Consider the following 24,108-nt stretch of genomic DNA (forward strand, 5'->3'; position numbering starts at 1 on the left):
TTTTCTGGGAATACAATATTGATATGTCTGTCCTAAGGAGGGGCCACCAATATCAGACTCCTGGTCCTCCAACAGATCAGCTGATTAAATTAGCTGTGGTCCTAAAGATCGACCGTCAGTATTGTCATCCCACATAAACTCTCTAACTCTATGGCTATCAGAAAAAAAACTATGCAAAAAAAAAATTGCCTAGGTTTTTTAGCCTCTTATTTCTATGTATGTACTCACAAAGAACTGGCAGCTGGACTTGACAGTTGTTGGCTCAGGGAATTTCAGAGAGAGGACTCCTGGCAGAAACAAAGAAGCAGGTAACAAGGCGTTATACGGTGCACAAGTGTATGAGAGACATAATGCGGAGAAGAATATCACAGTTCTTAAAGGGGTTGCCCAAATCTTTAAACGGATGACCTTAGGACAAGTAATCAATATGAGATTGGGGGGGTGGCTTAACACCAGGCACCCTCACCGATCAGCTGCTGTATCTGCCAGACCTGTACACAACAGATAAACAGCTGTATGAAGAGACAGCAGCCTTTGGCGAGCACCTCTTCACAGGTCATGGGACATCACATCAGTCATATGGTCTATCTGCAGCTCAGTCCCACTGAAATGAATGCAATACATATATAGTAGTGTGCTTGGTAGTCAGGGGAGAAGGTGCAGTGCTTGTTCGCATGCTGCACTCTCTTCAAACAGCTGATTCTGGATTTTACACCTCTGCCAATCTATGACTGATAACCTATCCAAATGACAGGTCAACAACACTACAAACCCCAGCAAAGGCATAACATAGCATTGATACTGGAATCACATAATAATGCCACAGGGGCAGTGAATGAAATGATAAAATCTCATTAGGTTTTATACAAGATCAGGCAACCTGATCAGACAGGACAAGAATACAGTGAAATGAGCCAGGCGCTGCCTTACCACACTGAAAAACCGCCTTGACGTCCAGCTCAGTGGACATGAAGAGACACGGCTTGCGCTTCAGGGCCTGTAAAATGTAAGAGACAGAGAGATGAAGACTTGGTTTGGGCCATCACATGAGAGCACCTTCAGTCACTTACCTGCGGCTACCACAAGACCCGAACTGGCCAAAGGATGACTTTCTTCAGAACCAGTAATGAAGACAGTATGAAGGTAACGCAGAAAGTGTGAACTGAGCGCTAGACAGTCCATCAGCTGTCACCTACGCACACCTCAGATACGAGCTCCCATACTGTGTCCTAAGTCAGGAACTTCAGACATTTAAGGCCTTTCCAGATTTCAGTAAATAAAGCTTAACCATGAGAACATGGACTTATCCACTGCCAGTATAGACTCTGGATTTCAAGACCTCTGCTTGCTGTTTGTTAATGGGAACGTTTGCCTTTCCTGACCAAGTTCTACTCGCACAGCTGAGTGTTTGTTACAATGAAATTCAGTGTGTGAGCTACAATGTGGACTCCAGGATGTGACATTACCAATCTACTATTACATGTGAGAGCTCTATGTAGATGTGTTTACCTTCATACTGACTGTCTGGCCTAGATACAAGTGTAACACAATGTCATATAGAGGCTGCAATCACATCCGCACTAGTATATCAATAGCACTGCTCAATTGTTATAGGAGCAGGAAAAATACAAACAAAAGCTGCAGCCGATTCATTTCAGGAAGGACACAAATGTACCCAGACAGGCCCCACTGAATATGAGGGGTTTGCTACGTTACGCTCAGGGAGCCCAGCATTTTAGCATAGAAATGGCAGTAAATGGTGCAGTTATTTTTGTGCAATTTTTAACTGGATGCGCAGCGAAACCTCCAGATGTAGCACAAGTAGAATTCGCTCTGAGGGTCTCTGGATATAAGCCAAAATGTTCCAGATGCCAGCAAAAAGAGATCTTGAAAGCGGAAACGGTGACACAAAGTCTTCTAGAAAGTTATTATACAACGTGGAGCTTTAGTTACAAAAAACTGGACACGGATCCTTTACATTGTGAGCTGTGAAGTCTCCTCTGTGCGTAGGTGATGGGTCCATGATACAGTGCTATGTACATCAGGATCCTGTATATAGCTGAGCGCAGGGAGTCACAGCCGTAGTATATGTGCAATGTAGCCGCAAACAATATGAAATGAAGACACTCCTGGAACAAACGTTACATGTAACCCTGCAATAATACAATCTCTGCACCAACACTTCAAGGTATGAAGACTGCAACACCATTTTACGGTTTACATACAGAATTATTCAACAGGGACACTACAGTCAGTAGGTAAACACATTAGTAATCCTGTACCAAGCTAAATCTATTATACTCCAGAGCTGCGCTCACTATTCTGCTGGTGCAGTCACTGTGTACATACATTACATTACTTATCCTGTATTATACTCCAGAGCTGCGCTCACTATTCTGCTGGTACAGCCACTGTGTACATACATTACATTACTTATCCTGTATTATACTCCAGAGCTGCACTCACTATTCTGCTGGTACAGTCACTGTGTACAAGCATTACATTACTTATCCTGTATTATACTCCAGAGCTGCGCTCACTATTCTGCTGGTACAGTCACTGTGTACATACATTACATATCCTGTATTATACTCCAGAGCTGCGCTCACTATTCTGCTGGTCACTGTGTACATACATTACATTACTTCTCCTGTATTATACTCCAGAGCTGCACTCACTATTCTGCTGGTACAGTCACTGTGTACATACATTGCATTAATTATCCTGTATTATACTCCAGAGCTGTATGTATGTATGTACACAGTGACTGTACCAGCAGAATAGTGAGCGCAGCTCTGGAGTAGAATACAGGATAAGTAATGTAATGTATGTACACAGTGACCAGCAGAATAGTGAGCGCAGCTCTGGAGTATAATACAGGATAAGTAATGTAATGTATGTACACAGTGACTGTATCAGCAGAATAGTGAGCGCAGCTCTGGAGTATAATACAGGATAAGTAATGTAATGTATGTACACAGTGACCAGCAGAATAGTGAGCGCAGCTCTGGAGTATAATACAGGATAAGTAATGTATGTACACACTGACTGTACCAGCAGAACAGTGAGCGCAGCTCTGGCGTATAATACAGGATAAGTAATGTAATGTATGTACACAGTGACGGCACCAGCAGAATAGTGAGTGCAGCTCTGGAGTATAATACAGGATAAGTAATGTAATGTATGTACACAGTGACTGCACCAGCAGAATAGTGAGCGCAGCTCTGGAGTAGAATACAGGATAAGTAATGTAATGTATGTACACAGTGACTGTACCAGCAGAATAGTGAGCGCAGCTCTGGAGTATAATACAGGATAAGTAATGTAATGTATGTACACAGTGACTGTACCAGCAGAATAGTGAGCGCAGCTCTGGGGTATAATACAGGATAAGTAATGTAATGTATGTACACAGTGACTGTATCAGCAGAATAGTGAGCGCAGCTCTGGAGTATAATACAGGATAAGTAATGTAATGTATGTACACAGTGACTGTATCAGCAGAATAGTGAGCGCAGCTCTGGAGTATAATACAGGATAAGTAATGTAATGTATGTACACAGTGACCAGCAGAATAGTGAGCGCAGCTCTGGAGTATAATACAGGATAAGTAATGTAATGTATGTACACACTGACTGTACCAGCAGAACAGTGAGCGCAGCTCTGGCGTATAATACAGGATAAGTAATGTAATGTATGTACACAGTGACGGCACCAGCAGAATAGTGAGTGCAGCTCTGGAGTATAATACAGGATAAGTAATGTAATGTATGTACACAGTGACTGCACCAGCAGAATAGTGAGCGCAGCTCTGGAGTAGAATACAGGATAAGTAATGTAATGTATGTACACAGTGACTGCACCAGCAGAATAGTGAGCGCAGCTCTGGAGTATAATACAGGATAAGTAATGCAATGTATGTACACAGTGACTGTACCAGCAGAATAGTGAGCGCAGCTCTGGAGTATAATACAGGATAAGTAATGTAATGTATGTACACAGTGACTGTACCAGCAGAATAGTGAGCGCAGCTCTGGGGTATAATACAGGATAAGTAATGTAATGTATGTACACAGAGACCAGCAGAATAGTGAGCGCAGCTCTGGCATATAATACAGGATAAGTAATGTAATGTATGTACACAGTGACTGTACCAGCAGAATAGTGAGCGCAGCTCTGGAGTATAATACAGGATAAGTAATGTAATGTATGTACACAGTGACTGCACCAGCAGAATAGTGAGCGCAGCTCTGGAGTATAATACAGGCTAAGTAATGTAATGTATGTACACAGTAACCAGCAGAATAGTGAGCACAGCTCTGGAGTATAATACAGGATAAGTAATGTATGTACACAGTGACTGTACCAGCAGAATAGTGAGCGCAGCTCTGGAGTATAATACAGGATAAGTAATGTAATGTATGTACACAGTGACTGCACCAGCAGAATAGTGAGCGCAGCTCTGGAGTATAATACAGGCTAAGTAATGTAATGTATGTACACAGTGACTGCACCAGCAGAATAGTGAGCGCAGCTCTGGAGTATAATACAGGCTAAGTAATGTAATGTATGTACACAGTAACCAGCAGAATAGTGAGCACAGCTCTGGAGTATAATACAAGATATAGCTCAGGATCAGTAAAGAATAAGTAATGTAATGTATGTATATTTAATTCTGTATTAACGCAATAAAATGTTGTTGAGCAGTGAATAGACCCATATTAAAACATTTTAAGACATTATAAACTGCAGACATTCATCTTCTCAATAAGGATTGACATCTTAGGGGTGCGACTACTCGGTATCACTGAGGTTGTAGTAGGAAGTCATCTGGAACTGTTTGTGGGGATTCAGCCAGAGCCCATAAGATCCAAACATAGAGAATGCAAAACCAAGCTGATGCATCTCTCTACGTTTATACCCCATACTGAAGGACTAGCAAAACAAGAGGCAAGATTAGATGACATAACTTATATATGAGATCGCAAAACAGCACCGTGAGGGCGACGATCCACCACTTGTTATCATCCTTCTGCTCCCTTATTTTCATACGCTATGAACAGGCCACGTATATATGTAGCCATAGTTTCTCCTGTTGTAGATACATACAGGGCTCATGTGGACTCTGCTGTAAACAAATCTCATTATTTTATAACTCATCACACTTGACCTTCCTTTAGTTGTTAGGAAGTCTTCTATCTGTACCTGGAAAAGCTGGATGACACCAATGAAGCTGCCTTCCAGCTTTTCTATTTTGACAATTTTGTCCAATTATGCAGCAAGAATGATGAAATAATGGGGCAAAATTAGCCATTCAGGACTCCGGGAAAGCAAAGTCACCATGTCTGTGGAAGCTGTAATGGTCTCCATCCGGCTTTCTAACAAATTACACAAGCACCATCTTTCCCTACAGCTTGTTCATTACTTGCACATTTGTCACTCTCGGATGTCTAATATCCATAACAACACAGAGAAGACAACATTGACATGAGCGTAGGATGAAGAGCGTGCGACCATCTTAGAACATCTGGAGTGTCAGCAGTCCTGACACCTGACATGGTGGACGCCCAGTCTGACAACCATGACCTATGTCCTGGCACTAACTCCTAGTCGCCCAGAGCTCCAGCTCTTTACAGACACACAGGATATTGGTTTATTTTTTGCTTTCTGTGAGGGTGTCTCAAAGAAAGAACTGGAGCAAAACTTGATGGAGAAAGGCTACAGAACATAAAGAAATCATAGGGGGAGGAGGGAAGATAACAGAAAGCTAAATTGAATCAAATAAGGAGGAAGAGAGAGAGAGAAAGAAAGAAAAGTGAATGAAATAAACCCAAAACACACCTGTGCCAGGAGTTGCATAAATGAATCAACAATATCAGGATGGTCCCTGGGTCCTAAAAATATAATAAAGATGTAACTTAAGAGAAAATTATACAAACAGCAACTTAATCTCATATAAGTCATGTGGTACAGAAAGAAGTTCACAGGGGAGATGTGAGGGGGAGGGGAAAGGACGGAGGGAGGGGGCCGGGACGTGGATGGGAGGAGGAGGAGGATAAAAAGACATGAACAACTTGTCAAAGAAACAAAATTATGAGACTTGGAAAACCCAAAAAATAGAACGAACAAATTAAAAAGAAAGATGCTTCAGACCCTGACCATCCCGCACACTCAAGACATCAGTGATGGAATGCGGAAAGAGGACGTGGACGAGCCAGTGGTCATGGAGCGCTGCCCCCTACAGGCTGAGGGATGGGGGGCCCCTGAATAGCCCCCAGGTTAGATGGCTGCTGATCTGCACCACAGCTTTAACTAGGATAAAGCTCGGAGCTCCAGTGCTTGGCGTCTCATCTGTCAGAAGCCAGTGACATTGTCCGGTTTTCTGGGATTTACAACGTTCTCGCGTACACTTTGTACAATTTCCCACCATTGTGAAGATCTTGCTGTCAGTGAATAAACCATTCAGAGACTACGAAACAAAATCTGCAGAATTAAATGGGGTTTCCAGGGCTTACATATTGATGGCCTATGCTTAGGACTACACAGCTGACAATAACCTTACAATGCAATCAGTGGAGGCAAAGACAGCGGCAATACAGATGGTGAAGGTTTCCTACAATGCAGCAATAAGAGCTCAGCCGCAACGTTCACCTGCCACAAGCATTTGCTCCAAGTCCTGGGCACAGCTCGCAGGCTTTCCACAGTCTTACACCAGGCTAGGACCTATTGTCAGCCTTCTGGACAAATACAAGAATGTTCTCATTCAATGACAGCAAACTCTGGTAGAGAGATTATTCTAAAGCTGATAAAATATTGAAGCTTTTTCCACATTTGCCTGGCCGGGCCCCGTGAGGGCAACCTTCTGGTCCAGACTCAATGTCTACAGACTGAGGGTGACTGCATGCAATGCAAAAGAGGAAAGAGAAAGCAGAACACTGACAAGCAGAGAGAAGAACATGGACTACACCCCGGGGGACAAAATCACTCCCTTAGGGTGCATGCACACTACGTAACGCCGGGCGTGTATGAGAGCCGTACACGCCGGCGTTACAGCAGGGCTGCCGAACACTTCCCATTCACTTCAATGGGAGCGCTCGTAAACGCCGCTGTTACGAGCGCTCCCATTGAAGTGAATGGGAAGTGTTCGGCAGTCTGCTGTAATGCCGGCGTGTACGGCTCTCATACACGCCCGGCGTTACTCAGTGTGCATGCACCCTTACAGGATAAGCACAGTTTATTGCTCCAAAACTGTTGTATATTTTGGTATATACAGCACCAGTGTGGACCTGTGTATATATATATATATATGCACTGAATACAAGCTCCACCTCTTTTTGTAGACTCTTGGCTATACATCAGACACCTATAGCAGCGCTTTAGGCTTCTCTGAATATTGGCAGCGGCAATGCTGGAGCTCTTAGGGTGTCCGAGTGCTGAGATAAAGGTATATACTGTTTGCTGCCCAGATAGGGTAAGTAAATAATTGTCAGACAAGTACAGAGTACAAGCAGCGGGTACTCTCGCTTCTGTTAGAGGTATATGCCAGGGATTATATAGATAGTTTCCCATAGCGGCAGATCAATCACTAGATCATGAAGAGGTTATAATCTGTTCCATGTCACCATTTCCTCTACTTGCTGTCAGTGAATGGCATCAATGATTTGGCTGCTTAGGATGTTTCAGCAGAAGGACGGGATCTGGATATAGGCTAAGTTCACACGTCTATCGAAGGCCCAGAACAATGGGCAAGCGGACCGTTAAAATAGAGGTAACATATGGACCCCATCGGGTGCCCATTGTCTTTAAACTACAGGCAGATTCTCATGGAGACTCAGACACAGATAGAACGCAGCCTAACATGGATTGCCTAGGATGATACATTGAAACAAAGTCATCAGCTGAACAAGGTCAGGACAGATTTCCTATTCAATAACAGCAAGCAGAGATCTTGAGGACGGTTAGTGATTGAGAGTATAGTGTGTTGTCATTCTACAATGATTATGTGTTACTCAGACTACTGCAGAGGGGTGGAGGACAGCGCTACAGGCAGAAATGGTATACAGGTCCTATAGAAGTATATAGTAAGCAGGCCTACAGCTCCGTCACACACAGGAGTATAGTTAGCAAATACATTTTAAGTGTAATCCACTAACAATTTATCGGCTCCCGGGACCGGAGAGGCATTTGGCTCACCATCTGGACCTGAATATCTTGTGGCCTGTGCTGGACCAGTCTCGGTTGTTCAGGGGTAGGCTTTTGCCCATTCATACTCTGGCGGCGCAGGTTTGGGCGCAGGCCCGGAAAGTATCTTCTTATTCGGACACCCCTGCAGAGACCCCCTTGTGGGACAATCCTGGCTTGTCTGATCTATTCGTGTTACCTGATGCTAGGTCTTGGTCACGATATGGGGTGTCTACTCTAGCGAATTTATATACACAGGGGGTGTTTGTTACTTTTGACTCTTTGACCGCATCACATGCGATACCAAGACACCAGTTCTTTAGGTTTCTTCAGATACGCCATGCCCTTTCCTCGATATTTCCTGCCCAACCGTGTGCCATTTCCGAATACCCGCTCATTGGTGTGCTACGCTCTCAGGGCCCTGGGGGTCTTATTTCGGTTCTATATAACCATCTAATTCATGTAAAGGTATCTCTGGCTGAGTCCCCGGCTCTGACGCGTTGGCGCACCAATATCCCGGAATTGACTGATGAGCTGTTTCAGGAGGTTTTGGAATCTCCTCTTTATGTCTCTCCTTCAGCTAATAATAAATTGATCCAAATTTTTATCATACACCAATGTTATTTGACCCCTGTCCGTTTGCACAGAATGGGCCGTATGTCTAGCTCGACTTGTCTCAGGTGTCCATATCCTCGTGCAGATTTTTGGCACATGATGTGGGGTTGTCCGGTGGTTCGCACCTTTTGGAGGGGAGTGGTAGACCTTCTGGCAGATGTCCTGGGCCGCCCAGTCCCGTTTTCTCCCGAAGTCTGCCTGTTTGGCGTTTTGGAGGAGGAGTTGTGGCAGCATCATACTCGAATTTTTCTTAGAGAGTGCTTGTTTTATGCTAGGAAAGCCATCGCCTTGCGGTGGATGGCCCCTAGATCCCCATCTGTCTCCCAATGGCGGAAAATGGTTAACTCGGTTCTCCCATTTAATCAGATTATATATAAAGGGAGGGGCTGTCCCCAGAAATTTACTACGGTATGGGGTGCGTGGTGTGATTCTCCCGTGACCCAATACTCTGCTCCCATGATGCGTTTGGCCGTAGACACCTTTGCTCCATAAATAGGAGCTACTGCCAGATAGGTTTGTGACTCCTCGTGTGGGGAATATATGTGACTGTTGTAACTTTGTTGTTGTGTCATGTGATATTGTGTTCAGAACTGTGTTGTGGTCGGGGTGGTTGGGTTGGGGTCGGGATGGACCAGTGCTGTGGCTTGTTTCTGGTTAACTGTATGTTTCTTGTGCTTATACTGTACCTGTGTTTTTCTTTTGTTTTGATTGTATTACTTGCTTTGTTATGTAATCTTCAATAAAACGAGTTTAAAAATCCACTAACAATTTTCTTGAAAATAGCCAGCTAATAATGCAGCAATGTGCACAAAGCGTCCCATGTAAATACAATGCACAGTCTGCCATGGACAGAAGGGACTAAGCTGCAGTGAGTGGCCGCTGCTCTGATGCAGACAGCACATACTGGGGTTATGGCAGAGACAAACTGTTCTGAGTATTTCCCAGATGTGATGTTACATTATCTCCAGACTAATACAACCTATTAGAGAGAACCACTCAAGTAACACCCGTCTACTACACCATACCCAATGTGGCCGTCACTGGTCTCCCTCTCTATCCCCATGAAGACCTGCAGCATCAGTAGTGACACCTGCTGGCCATTACTGGTTCTACTGCAATCACCATCAATCTACACGGTGCAAAAAATACAGGTTAAGGGTTTTTCTCTTAAAACAAATTTGTGCATTTTACTTTTAATGCAAAATAATAAAATGTATCATCAGTGAGGAGATCAGCTCAGCAGATCCTACAGGCTGCACCATACTGTAACATTATTTAGCAGCTGGTGATTATTATTATTGTTTATTTATATAGCACCATTAATTCCAGGGTGCTTTACATTTGGTGATTTTTATATATGCTGAAATGTCTTAAATAATACCAACCTGCTTAGATAGCTATTCTCCCAATGCAAACCGTTGCTCCTTGTGAAGCAGAGACTTCGCGCCATGTACTGATCACACACCAACATGCAGTAGAGGGGACTGTCTGCCCTGCACTGATCACACCATCATGTGTTAGAGGAGGCTGTCTGCCCTGCACTGATCACACACCAACATGTGGTAGAGGGGACTGTCTGCCCTGCACTGATCACACCATCATGTGTTAGAGGAGGCTGTCTGCCCTGCACTGATCACACACCAACATGTGGTAGAGGGGGCTGTCTGCCCTGCACTGATCACACACCAACATGTGGTAGAGGGGACTGTCTGCCCTGCACTGATCACACCATCATGTGTTAGAGGAGGCTGTCTGCCCTGCACTGATCACACACCAACATGTGGTAGAGGGGGCTGTCTGCCCTGATCACACACCACCAGGAGGTAGAGGGGACTGTCTGCCCTGCACTGATCACACACCAACATGTGGTAGAGGGGGCTGTCTGCCCTGCACTGATCACACACCAACATGTGGTAGAGGGGGCTGTCTGCCCTGCGCCATCTATGTATCTGCACCTCCAGAGACAGCTAAATGATGGAATGCTTCTAATGTATGTGGAATCGCCAACTCCTTATATTTTCTATTAGGGCCCCTTCACAAGGAGTTTACGCTCCGCTCATTCAGACACATATACACGAGCGCTTCTAAACACATCCCATTCACTTCAATGAGAGCACACAAAGCCGGCTTTACACGCACTCCCATTGAAGTGAATGGGATGTGTTTTGCAGCGCTCATGTATACGTGTCTGAATGAGCGGAGATTAAACTCCGTGTGAAGGGGCCCTTAAAATGCATTAGTTCAGTATTACGTACAAACAGGAGACCACGCTGACCGGCCACTGCTGCAGTGTTAGCAGCCTAACAGATTTAGGACTAAAAGGCTGCAAAAATCAGCAACATCTTACAGCAAACTGGATGAGACTAAAACTTCATTCTCAAAGAAAAAAAAAAAGCACATTAAATTCATGTGGAAATGAACCTGCAACGCAGACGGCAAATCTGCAATATGTCAATTATATGCAGAAGATATAGGCGCCAACCAGAGGTCAGAAAATGAAGAGGAATCTGAGGCAGACATTTTGTTGTGGCTTTCCACTAATGATTAGGCCTGGATGAACGGACCTAACCAGCATGGACTGTAAAGGAGGAGCGTCCTGCTGCAATCTCTACATCCCACTGAAAATAGTGGGAGGAAGAATCAGGGAAAACTGCAGACTTTGGGGCAGAATTTGTCTCAACATCATCGTCAAATTTCACCATGTGAACAAGGCCTTACTGTGGATTTCACCCTCTCCAATGTGAAAGGTGAAATCTGCAGCAAAGGTGAACCATTTGGTGTGTTTTTTTGACTGCAGAACATCTCCTGCATTTCAGGCCTTATAAGTTGTGTTATAAATATTCTCAGTCTGTTATTCACCTCGTCCACAAACACATAAACGCTTTTAGACGGTCAATCGTGTTCCAAGGTGGTCAACATAGACAAAAACATATTGTAAATGAGAAGCTAACCACAATATGTAAAAATAAGATATCCAGATATATCATTGTAGGTCCTAACCTAATCCTACAACCAAGGGAGTAGATATAGGAGGTGTAGTGTTAGCAAAGGTCCCTCTGCAACATAAAGTATACCAGTATTATAAATGGCACATGGCATGTAGGGGCCACATTACAAATTTGGCATTGGGGCCCAGGAGCATCTAGTTACACCTCTGCTAACAAGAGCATCAACCACGTGCATTTCCTTTTAATGACTCTATGTTTGTGCATTGTCACGCTCAAGCACAAAGGTCTCATTTTGATTTTATCCATCTTGTAATATTATATTGTCCGCAGCCTTTCCAAGAACACTTTGGTATTTTTGTTTCCCCTGGACCGTTCCCTATGATAAGCGTCGCCCTATGGATCAGATATTATAGGTACAGCCTATATCTCATGAACATCTCAGGCAGCCTGTCATTTATGAACAGAGAGTCTGTAGACAGAGCGTGCAGCGCCTCCATCCTGACGTGACTAACCTTGCTGAAACAGCGACAGAGTCAGTGACGTGACCAACAGGAACAACGATCTGATGGGAGGAAAGTGCGCCGGCTCATTGGCGAAGATATGAACCATCTGTAAGAGAAGACAAGTAGATAAATCCTCAGTGGATAGAGCCAGTGCTGCACCAATAATGGATATATAGTGGATATGTAAATATGGATTATTATTGTTATGGTGTCTTATGTCTCACTTTGGCCAGAGGTACACATCAGGATCCCATCGACCCCAAAGTATAAGCATACAGAGTCATAGCTTGCCCAATGACTCCCATTGTAAAAAAAAAAAAAAACCCAATACATCCTACACTCATTTGGTATGTGGATAGGCGAATTCATTTATGTGTCTGGTGAGTGTGCTGTGAGGCCAGACTGGAGAGTAATGAATACAATTCTAATATAACAGCGTAACAGGGTCTGGTCAGAGTCAGTCTCCAACTTCCATCACAATTTGTATTTTCTGGTTGGTAAATCCAGGCGGACAACCCTTTATGAATGTTCTGGCACAGTCAGTAGCTGCAGAGAGTTGTAAGATTGGACTCTCGAAAGAGACGCTAAGGATGCTTTTATTACAGCCCCTGCCCTGATGATCACTGGGAAGTAAATAAAATTAAGAGGGGAGAAAAAAAAACACTCAAAAAACATGAAAGGTTCTAGCACTAACCCTATGACACAAAACTGTCACCTGCATAAAAATTAGAACGAATTAAAACCCTTTTAATAGCCGGATAGCAGATGTGAATACAACAGATATTTTCCTTAGCCCCGCCTCCTGTCTGTCCTGTTGTGGGGGGAGCGGGGGGTCACATGTCAGAGTTTGATGCTGAATTTGTCAAGCAGAAAAATTCGGCTTCAGGAAGTTGAAACAGATTTTTTTTCTGCTTGACAAAAATTGACGCGGATTTTGACGCAAAATTTGGAGAAGAGTGCCAATGTGTCTTGCCTTTCTTGGGCAGGGCCAAATTCCAAAAGCAGATTTTCTTGCAAAAAATTGGTCAAAATCTGTGCTGGCAGAGAAGATGGATTTTCTGCCTCCCATTCATTTCATTGGGAGTCCTTAGGCAGAATCTGAACGAGCAGGACGCTTATTTTTGCAAATAGACAAATAAATAAATAAATAATTAATAATAATAATAAAAATAATAAATCAGCTACTTCTTCCCATTGTAATGAATGGGGGAATGATTTCAGGCAGTTTCCATCTCAATTTCAGCACCAAATTCCTGTGTGTGAACATCCCCTTAATAAGCAAGTATCTAGAATCTATAAGTTGGGTTCTGAGAACTACTTTACAGCTGGAATAAATCACTTACCTGCCGTGTCAGGTCAATGGCAGAAGCCTGGGGAACTGTACTATACATCTGACCCAGCATCTCACATAACTGAGGAACAATGGGGGCAAAGTCATCCAGAAGGGTCTTCACCGACTTCTCAAATATGGTGCACACTGCCTGCAAAGTAAAAAAAAGAGGAACATGGATAAAGGAGTCCACAGAGCGGGAAAGCACTAGAGAGATGGATATCCCTAGGTCTGGTCTGCTGCAGCACAATATGTAGGGCAATGGCACATAACATGGGTAACAGCGTTCCGACCTGACGTTCTCTTACATTTATAAAGCAGTTGTCCAGTATAGGGCAAATAAATGTTCCTGTTTGCATACAATGTTATATTGGAAGATTCTAGAACTTTTCGTTATACACACAATACACTTATTCGTTCATAACTCATCACTGTAGTAATTCTCGCAAAGAAAATATAAGAGGGATGAACGAATTGCAACCTAGAAGGTGAATACTCCCCGACTACACAGATGTGACCCAATACAATGGCCTGAGCTTCTGTCACTTACCTCAACAACCTGAGCATCATTCAGCCAAGTGCTGAGAACCTTCCGGATCAGCTGGAACACCTGCTGCAGAACCAGGACAACCTGCCAAGACACAGGACACAGCAATGTCAGCGGGAGCTAAATGTATTGCTTACACTAACTACGTGTTAGAGTCTGTGTTAGGCAGCAGCTGCCCATAACCACATGTTCATACCTGTATAATTGTGGGATCATTTTGGTGCCGCAGCACCAAGACTCCCCATAATTACCCGTAACCAACCTTAGATCACCAGAGATAATATTGATCATTCGGGGACACAGAAGATAACCTTGGGTATACTATAGCTGTTGCAAAGGTTATCAGCTATGTCCTTCAATAACACAGATGAATATGAACAATGTGACACCATATGGAAACAAAAAGGAACCCATCATAATACATCCGATCTGAATTGTCCTCCTGCCCAAGGAAAAAGACTTACTGGGTTTGGTCCCTGCACTACAGGTAACCTTTTGACCTCCGTTGCCTCATGATCATCATCATGGCAGCTAATGTCCAGAGTGGCGAATAAGTTAGAGAGAAGCCCGAGGATGTGGATAATTGCTAATTTATTGGAAGGATTTGGCTGCACAGAAAACAAGAGAATCACGTTATGAAATAATGGAAAACATTGCTGTGATTCAATTTTACAAAAAAAATAATAATTTCCTTCTGTAAAGGGGATTAGTACAAGTATCAGGACAAGACGGAGATCATGACATGGTGAAGGACTGACACATGAAATATATAAGAAAGTGGAAGCATACAATGAGATTTATTGGCATAAAATAAGAAAATTCCTTTAAAGGGGTTGTGCCATTAAGGACAGGCCCAGCAGCCCCATAGCAGTGAATGGAGCACTGGAGACATGGGAGACGTCCAGACACTGTCCCTTCTACCTGTGGATAGGGGATGAGCGACCTTATAAGTTCCACTCACCGTCTCATCAGCCAGTTTCTCCAGCTGCTGGATATATGGAGTGATGAGTAAGTGTAAGTTGCTCAGGATTTCCTCCACCTGCAGTGCTGACAGCAAAAAGCCGAGAGCCTGCATCAGCCACATACACTGACTGGTCTGTAAGAGAACAACATACAGCCATTATTAGCAGCCCTGGTGACACACAGACATGACATTACCTGTCACACGGAGAGAATACCAACATTACCTTGTGGATCTGTTTCAACAGCACATCCTGCAAGACAAGACATTACTAATTACACACATATCATTTCCTTCTTTATAGCATAATGGATTATGTCACACACAGTGACGGAGGCGCAGCAAACACACAGAAGACCAGGCAACAGATCTGCCACAAGTACATAAGGCTGAGGTTCCACGTTGTGAAAATGCAGTTTTTTTGTAGCAGATTTTGCTGTACTTTTTTGAGTCAAGATACCCTTTAAAGATATGACCACACATACAAATTTTTAACTGTGAATTCTGTGCCATAAACTTCGAAGTGGGATTCCTACATGTGGATTGGTCATTTAGTTTTGAAGCTCCATGACTCTGACCCCGGGTCCATGACACTGACCCCGCCATCCTGAGCACAATATACTTGGAATCCTTTCAATTCTTCTACAAGCCTGCTGTGCAGTTTTGGTGCAAGTTTCAGAAAAACAAACATGGCTTTGTGACAGGCCTGCCTAATGACAGGTAATCGGCCGGCCATTAAGCCTTTCAATTTGTAAAAACAATATGGTAGAATACGACAATTTGTGGCACTGCCCTTACATAGAAGAACGGGCCACATATTTATGGCAACTGGACAAGATCAAAAATGGGTTTCTTAATGTAAAAAATAAAAATTTCATCCAATTAAAGCAAGCAGAAATCTTGTCATTATACATGGACTATACTTTAGTGATAAGTAACCTGGAGAACCTCATAAAGCTAAAGGATTAGTACAACGCAGGCATTCACAGTTACCTGGGACACAGCAACAATATTGGCAGCGTAGGGAAGAAGATCATATTTGCACTCCCGACAGATTTTTTTCAAGGTAGAAACACTGGACACTGACAGCTCAGGATTCCCCAAAGCATGGAGGACTAATGGCAGAACTTTACTGATCATCACCGGGTGGTCAGCCAGCCATTCGGCCAGCGCTCCTAATAATACAAGTTACAAAGTCAGTCATTATGAACTCGCACATGCTGGAGGGAAAGGTTTATACATGTAATAAATCTAACCTTACAAGTACTAAAAACTACAGAAACCATTACAGGTCCTGACTTTAATGGGATCTGGGCTGCAGTACTTGCACCTGTGTAAAGTCTGGGCCCCAATGGTCAAATAATTAACGCCTATGGCAAGGATAGACCATGAAAACCTAAATCCTCATAAACCCCTTTAAGCTGCTGGAGTTTAGGGCCCTAAACCTCTGAATCATGTCGCCACCAGTATCCTTCAAAATGAAATGGTGAAGAACCCCGATGCGGCTGAGAGGAGTCCACTGAAGGTCTCTGTGTGCAGTGAAGATGAGGTCAATACATCGGAGGTGCAGGGCACACACAGTGAGGCAGTGAGCAGCGACCTCGACTTCACTGTATATAGTGTGCATGTGCCAGGGGCCCTCAGCAGACACCGGGGATCTTCAATCTTTCATTACCAAGAATACTGGTGGAGCGTAGCAACAACATGCGCTAAAACCATCTGGTTACCTGTACATTGGCGCAGATCAGGGATCCCAAAAAGCCTGACAAAGTCTTTTTAAACTTAAATTAAAAAGATGTCTGACATTTTCTAAGAAACACATGACTAAATCATAGGCACCCCCGAAACATAAAATCTACAAGAGATTCCTAATATAACAAGTTGCCATTATCGGCCATCCTTACCAATAGTGAACATGACTGTATCTGCAAGCTGCACATTATTGATGTTGATCCTTGGGATGAGGCCAATAAGTCCAGGGACGACATCTGAGTAGTTGACATCAACAGTTTCAGCAATGGACTGGAAACCAAAGAGCAAAGCTTCTGTGTGCTGCAGGAAAGAAGAGATTTAGCTGTTACACCACCATCACTCCGGGGACCCTACACATATCAATGCATCATTCTAGGGCTCCAAAACATAACCTGCATGGGTGTAATCCAAATGTTTGCCATATTTAATTAGGAAGAAAAATGTTGCAAATATGGTATATAACTGCAAATATCATGGTGAATGCTCCTACATAAAAGCCTGCACCCCATTTACAATACATTTACTTGTAGCATTTGTAGTAAATCCACAGAATCTGCACAAGAGCACATCCTGCTCCTGAGTCCGATTCATTCCCAAGAATACAACAAATCGTCTCGTATGCTTTTTATAAAACCTTGAATCCTATAAATACATTGATTTACCAGAAGTTAAACAAGTTCGCTGCCAAAATGAAATCTGCACTGTGGTTCTGTCTCCTATCTCTAATGCAATTATGAAGAAGCCGAGCCGCCCCTGTACTGTCAGCAGTTCTTGTGCTGCAGCAGCAGAATGCAGGCCAGAACTGATAGCTGCAGGTTACGTTAAAATATCACCTTATACAAACCCCTAAGGAACAGAGTAAAGTACCCAGTCAGCCATATTCAAGCCCCCGTCTTTCACAGGACAAGTCAGATCTTTTTTTTGTTAATAAAGTACAATGCTGCCTACATATAAGGAGATGGACACATGACACAATGCACTATATGTCACTATTACATAGTCAGTAGGTGAAGTGTTTAGGGCCGATTATTCCGCTGCCAAGGTCTTCAATTACAGTTATTGATTAATGCTTGTTGCCCTGTCAGCGCCAAAAACAAACATTTGGTATCAACCGAACATGCAATGATCAATAAATTCAGGTGAAAATGCCCTCTGCACCCTAAGTGTGTGTTTACACGGTGCTTCTTTTGCTGAAGGAGAACAAGCATTTTTTATTTTAGTAATGCACATGTTACCGTGGATGTCACCTGTATTACTAACTACTATTAAACCTGTCCTGTACTTGCTGTTAGCATACACGTGGTTGGTCCTGACTGTATACAAGGCCATGTAATACTACCTTTATACTCATTTTAGCAAGCTTTCATATGTCACAAATACTTCAAATAGAAAAGCTGGGTGACCACTACTTTATAAGCTGTCATGGCAATCAACAAACATCCCCATAATAATATCCAAGTACACAACTTCACAGAATACAGTCTCAAAAGTTCTGCTTAAAGGCAAATTTTACAATCTAAAATTGGTGTGACCTTTGCCCACATGAATCCTGGACGTGATGATATGGCCCCCACAAATATAGCCCTGATCTCAACATTATCCAGTCTGTTTTGGACTAGCTGAAGAGACAGAACGATTGGACAAGCAACATTCACAGAAGTTCTCCAAGAGGTTATGTTAGTTAGAAAACTCCTTTAAGACTGAGACCTCACATTGCAGAAACGCAGTTTTTTTGGTTGCTGTGTTTTTTTGGATCCAATGTCAGGAGTGGCTTGAGCAGAAAGGAGACGTAGGAGAAGTACAAGAACTTCCTACAGGTTTCCCAAAATACCGCAACAAAAAAAGCTGCTATTCCACAAAGTGGGGCCTCAGCCTTACAATGCCACAGGGACATGCTGCTACCATATTAGGACGCTCCTAATGAGTTACTTAGGTTTACCTGCCATGACGTGGGGTGTTCTGAAGATGTCAAGAGTCGCCCGAGTTTATCATACAAGTTGCTGAGCAGCTCTGCTCCCAGCATCTCATACACGTACATAAGCGTGTCAGATATGTCCACCCTACAAGAAAAAAAAAGAGAAGGTAGTTCAGATTGTAAATTATGTAAGGCCTTATTCACACCTCTATATTTCATGTACTGGTAGTGGCCTCATTTTCCACGGGAACCATAAGTTCCCATTCAGTTCCATGTGTTCAATTGGATGTCCATGTTTTTTTGTGAACCACAGGCTCACAAGAAAGCGACAGCGGAACAACCACCTTTTCTCCACTTATGCTGATGCATCACAATCCATGTGTCATTCTTTTTTCACTGACCCAGAGTCAAAAACCACAGAAAATGAAACCAAAAAAGTTGATCTTTTTGTCACAACCAAAGACAGCAGCCATTTACGGATGTGGGAATGAGGCCTAAATCTAGTGCACTTTTGTGCTACATGGTATTATCATATTGGTTCTCCACCCCCTTCTTTTATAATCAGTCTTTTGGGGATGCAAGCGATTTGGACAAACACACATGAACCACAAGAAAGCCGCTGTACCTGTAGATTCGGAACTGCTCTTTCTCATCTGATGACCAGGAAGCGTACTCATCATCAGCAGGAAACTGAGCTTTCTGGAGCAAAACATCGACTAGTTGAAAATAGACCGGACGATAAACCTGCAAGTATACGGACTGCTTGTCTGTCTCGAAGGAGAGGATGTCGTCCTATAAAGAGAGAAAGCCATCAAAGCCTGCACTGTGCAAACATTACATTATACTGATCAGACTATTATACTGAATCCAGGTTCTCACATGGTAAAAAAAATCTCTGCTAATGACTTAAATTACATTTTCCAGGCTCAATATTATAAACCATGCAGGGCCCAAGATTTCCAGCAGACACTGCAGAGATACATTGGAGCACGGGGCCTGGTCTGACAACTTTATCCTCACACTCCTGCTTCATGCAGTGACCTGAATTATTCTTCATTACGTTCAGAGGTTGAGAACACTTCATAAACCAGGCCCTGTGTCAGAAGGAGGAGGAAGAGGAGTTTCAGGAGGAGTTTTCCACCTTTGGCCACTTTTACTTGGTACAAATCTCCCCAATATACTTTTTTCTCTCTGTAGGTTTCACTCCTGATTTTGGCTTAGATATCCTGATGCAAAATACTGTCCACGTGAAAGTAACCAGTGGCTGTAAGGCCACATGCACATCTGCACTGTCTGCTGCAGAGTCTCTCAAAAACTCAACTTTTTTTTGTCCAATGATGTCAGAGAGAGAACAAGAGATACCCGGCAGACCCACTTATTGTTAATTGTGTCCCTTGGGATCTATGGTCATGAGTCATAGAATGGATCTGCCTTTATTAATCTGTTCTTATGTTCATAGAACAGATTAAACAACACAGGAGTGAACATGACGCAGGCCTAGTAAAACTAGCAATGCACTGACATAAAGGACATTTATACAGACTGGTTTAGTTTTCTACACTCACAAGTGCTGAGAAAAGAGTGAACATCAAGTGCAAGTTTCCTGAGCTCATTTTGTGCCTTATGAACCTTTCATTATACAAGGAGTTTTACTTACATTAAACTACATAGTCCCCTCTAATGAACACTCTCTATGCCAAAATTATGGAGGGACTTTCGTTATAACTGCACATTGTTATTCCTCTGTTATTCCTGCTGGAAACATTTCAATAAGCGGACATATTTCCTGACACAGTGATCGGACAGCATCAGTGTGCAGGGACACCCCCAACTAGTGACCCCCTACTGGGACAATACAACACAGATACAAGAAAACATGCTCCACATCTGTGACATTATGGAGAATACATGTATTTACTAAAACTGATATGTCAGAGAAGGTGATCGATCAGAGACTGCCTTGGAAGTGATCCCACTAGACGGAAGCCATGAAGAGACCACCTACCTGCAGCGTGTACCAGAATGTCAGGGTGAGAGAACTGGTGGTTTCATTAACTGGATAGTGACCGGGAATTCCAGTGCAAAACATGATCATATTCACCAGTGCCAGGAAGCTTTGCCAGTGATCGACTTGATCCAGAAGTGCCCTGCAAAAGATGACATGAGGATTGACACTTGACCAATATCTAGTGAACCGTTGCTGAGGACTACAGTCGTCAGGCACAACTTTTTGTTATTTTCTTAGTTAAAGGGATTTCTAACATTGATGGCCTGTCTGTATTGTGTACATATCGTGAGCCACAGAAACTGTAATGAATAGTGTAAGTATTACAGCGCTGACACATAGATTTCAGTTCGCAGTATGTAAACAATACTAAGAGCCGCACCAGCCACATCTGTGGGGTCCTGGGTGTTGGACATACGCAAATCTAATATTGAATATAGCATATTCATTTTAGCTGCAATTTAACAACAGAATGCAGAGGCAGAGTTTTATATATATAACACAACATTTATGATATACTTATGAATAGTGCACACCAGAAAGAAGACTTATGAAATGTGTGTCCCAGAATGGGTGTGGTTTATAATAGGCGTGGTTTACAATGGGTGTGGCTTACACTGGGTGTGGTTTATAATGGGAGTTGTTTATATAAGTGTGGTTTATAATGGGTGTGGTTTATAATGGGTGTGGTTTATAATGGGTGTGGTTTATAATGGGCGTGGTTTATACAAGTGTGGCTTATAATGGGCGTGGTTTATATACGTGTGGTTTATATTGGGCGTGGTTTATAATGCGAGTGGTTTAGAAGCATGTAATGTTACGACACAGGTAAGAAACAGAAAATAAAGCATATGGCGCAGATTTTCTTGTGCAAAGTAGGCCATCGTGTGAACCTACTTAAAGATTCACTTGAGTCAGAATTTTCGTGCATGGCAATGGAGACAATTTTTTTTTGGCGCATCAGAAAAATGAGAAAGATATTTTGACACATTGAAAAGTGAACCAGAGTTACAAATATTTCTTAAACAATGAACAGGATTTGTAGTTTTAGACAGTGAAAAGTTTGACAGGATATTGTATGTGAATATTAACCGCCAATGGAATACTGATATTAGCCACTGACTGGGTTATTTGCCATTTATTTAATGATCCACATACAGTTCTTGCCAGTAGTGACTGGGTTAATCGCACGGCTGAACTCTGTATTTGTAGATTGGATTGCATGGCTCTACCTTTATGTCGCAGTCAGTTTTCCAACATATTGATAATCTATAGGTTCCTTGGTTCTTATTGTGGGTTTTGTATATTAAACACACTCCGTTACATAATCCTGCAGACTATTGTGTATTAGTTGCCACCTCCGGCCCCCGGTATCTTTTGCAGGGCTCTCTCTTTTTCAGGGAACTATGTTGAATGATATTTATTTCAGTCCTAGGGAGCTTTAATAGTAGAAATAGAAGTAATTTTTTTAGTTTTGTTACTCTTACCTTCAGTGAAGTCTATCCTGTGGTATATAAAATGAGACAACCACTATAAGTATAGGCCAAGTAATGCTATGTGATTTGGAGCCTTCTATTAGCACCTACAAAACAATCTTAGTATTCATGAGATTCTATCATTGAGCGCTACATACCGAGAATGGTTTTCCCCTAGAGCCACCACAATTCGGCAGATCCCATGGGAAGTCTCGATATCCCCATTCTGAACTGCTTGATGAAGCTGGTCTTGTAAGCCGAGCGCCTGAGGAATCAGCTTGAGAAGTGTGTTCACATACCTGAGGAAACAACAAGGAAAACATTTCACACACACAAATATAGTCTAGATTAGAAGAATCACATATATATATATACTTTAACATATACTGAGCTTTGTCTGTCAAACAGGCCATGGAGACGACAACACTTACAGAGGTTTTTCCATTACAACTAAAAGACGACAAACATTACAGTCACTATCTGAAGGGTTATTCCCCCTATAGACATTTATGGGGCCGCCAGAACATGGGCCACTCCCAATTTGGTCAGGCAGTGAACAGTTGTCACGAGACGTGCAATCAGTTATGTCCATCTATCTTTATAGGACCAGAGATTCCACTACAGTCACCAGTGGGGTGCCACAGGGGACAGTATAGGAGAGGTCACAGTCACCAGTGGGGTGCCACAGGGGTCAGTATAGGAGAGGTCACAGTCACCAGTGGGGTGCCACAGGGGTCAGTATAGGAGAGGTCGCATTCACCAGTGGGGTGCCACAGAGGTCAGTACTGGGTCCTCTTCTTTTAAATACCTTTATTATTGACCTGGTAGAGGGTTTGCAGATTAGGATCTCAATATCTGCAGATGATATTAAGCTGTATAAAGTAATCCCCACAGAGGAGGATAATATAATATTACAGAGAGATTGGGCAAAGAGTAATAATATGGATAAATGTAAAGTTCTGCACCTGGCCATAGAATCAAGTCTTACGATTATGTATTAAATAGTGAAACACTTAGTAATAATCTAGCTAAACAAGACCTGGGGATATTGGGGACAGTACACTATATTTTAGCAACCAGTGCCAGGCAGCTGCCACCAAGGTAAATAAAGTAATAGGTGGTCATGAACATAGTTAGGCCTCTATACAAATCACTGGAACGTTCACATGGAGAGCATTTTGCAAGTGCATGGGCAGATTATTGTATAAAGACCGGTTATCAAACTCGGGCTTGTTCATTTGGAAAAAAGATGTTTTAGGTGCGACCTAACAACAATGTACAAATACATAAATGGACAGTACAGAGATCGTTCCTATGACCTCATTACACAGAGGCCTGAAACTGTGACAAGATGGCCTCCTCTATGTCTAGAGAAAAAAATAGGTTTTCCCATGGTCCTAGGTGAGACTACGGCACTGCCACAAGATGGTGACGGCTGGTAAATAAGCTTGGATGACTTCCTAGCTAGCACACTGAGCCATTCTAGTCTTATAGCCCCATAGGCATGTCCATATGATATCACGGGTCTGCGTATACCGGACCATTTTACAATCTGGGCTCACTGATGAAAATCAATGAGTCCAGGGAGGAAAGGACAGCACATGATATTAGCCATGTCCATGTATCACCCGCACAGGCAGGAGAGGAGGCTTGTCACCTCTTTACTCCTTTCATTTTTAGCAGTAGACAATTAATCTTTGAGCCAGAACTTTGCAGCCACATTTTGGTGCTCGTTGTCACATTTATCCCACACCCCTTTCCCATGAATCCATCGTTCTCCCACAGTCAGCCATGTCCACATGGGACATACACACTTCACGTCTTCTGCTGCACAATGGAAGAAAATCTGCAGAGGTTACTGGAGGAGAAAATTGGT

General features: G+C 43.0%; 1 protein-coding gene across 2 annotated transcripts in view; it reads right to left on the bottom strand.

Moving 5' to 3' along the window:
* IPO13 (importin 13) overlaps window positions 1-24,108 on the bottom strand; it is a 40,539-nt gene that overhangs the window by 3,666 nt on the left and 12,765 nt on the right. For both annotated transcript variants that reach the window (XM_075287311.1, XM_075287310.1), the window contains exons 4-18: window positions 22,391-22,531; window positions 20,758-20,899; window positions 19,378-19,544; window positions 18,777-18,897; window positions 16,990-17,137; window positions 16,079-16,260; window positions 15,312-15,338; window positions 15,086-15,220; window positions 14,589-14,732; window positions 14,128-14,208; window positions 13,591-13,728; window positions 12,257-12,353; window positions 5,842-5,894; window positions 931-997; window positions 229-287 (exon numbers count right to left, since the gene is read on the bottom strand). In XM_075287311.1, the coding sequence (XP_075143412.1) occupies window positions 229-287; window positions 931-997; window positions 5,842-5,894; window positions 12,257-12,353; window positions 13,591-13,728; window positions 14,128-14,208; window positions 14,589-14,732; window positions 15,086-15,220; window positions 15,312-15,338; window positions 16,079-16,260; window positions 16,990-17,137; window positions 18,777-18,897; window positions 19,378-19,544; window positions 20,758-20,899; window positions 22,391-22,531 (1,702 nt within the window). The remainder of the gene's footprint in view (window positions 1-228; window positions 288-930; window positions 998-5,841; window positions 5,895-12,256; window positions 12,354-13,590; window positions 13,729-14,127; window positions 14,209-14,588; window positions 14,733-15,085; window positions 15,221-15,311; window positions 15,339-16,078; window positions 16,261-16,989; window positions 17,138-18,776; window positions 18,898-19,377; window positions 19,545-20,757; window positions 20,900-22,390; window positions 22,532-24,108) is intronic.

Source organism: Leptodactylus fuscus, chromosome 9 (genome assembly GCF_031893055.1).
Source record: "Leptodactylus fuscus isolate aLepFus1 chromosome 9, aLepFus1.hap2, whole genome shotgun sequence".
Lineage (NCBI taxonomy): Eukaryota > Metazoa > Chordata > Amphibia > Anura > Leptodactylidae > Leptodactylus > Leptodactylus fuscus.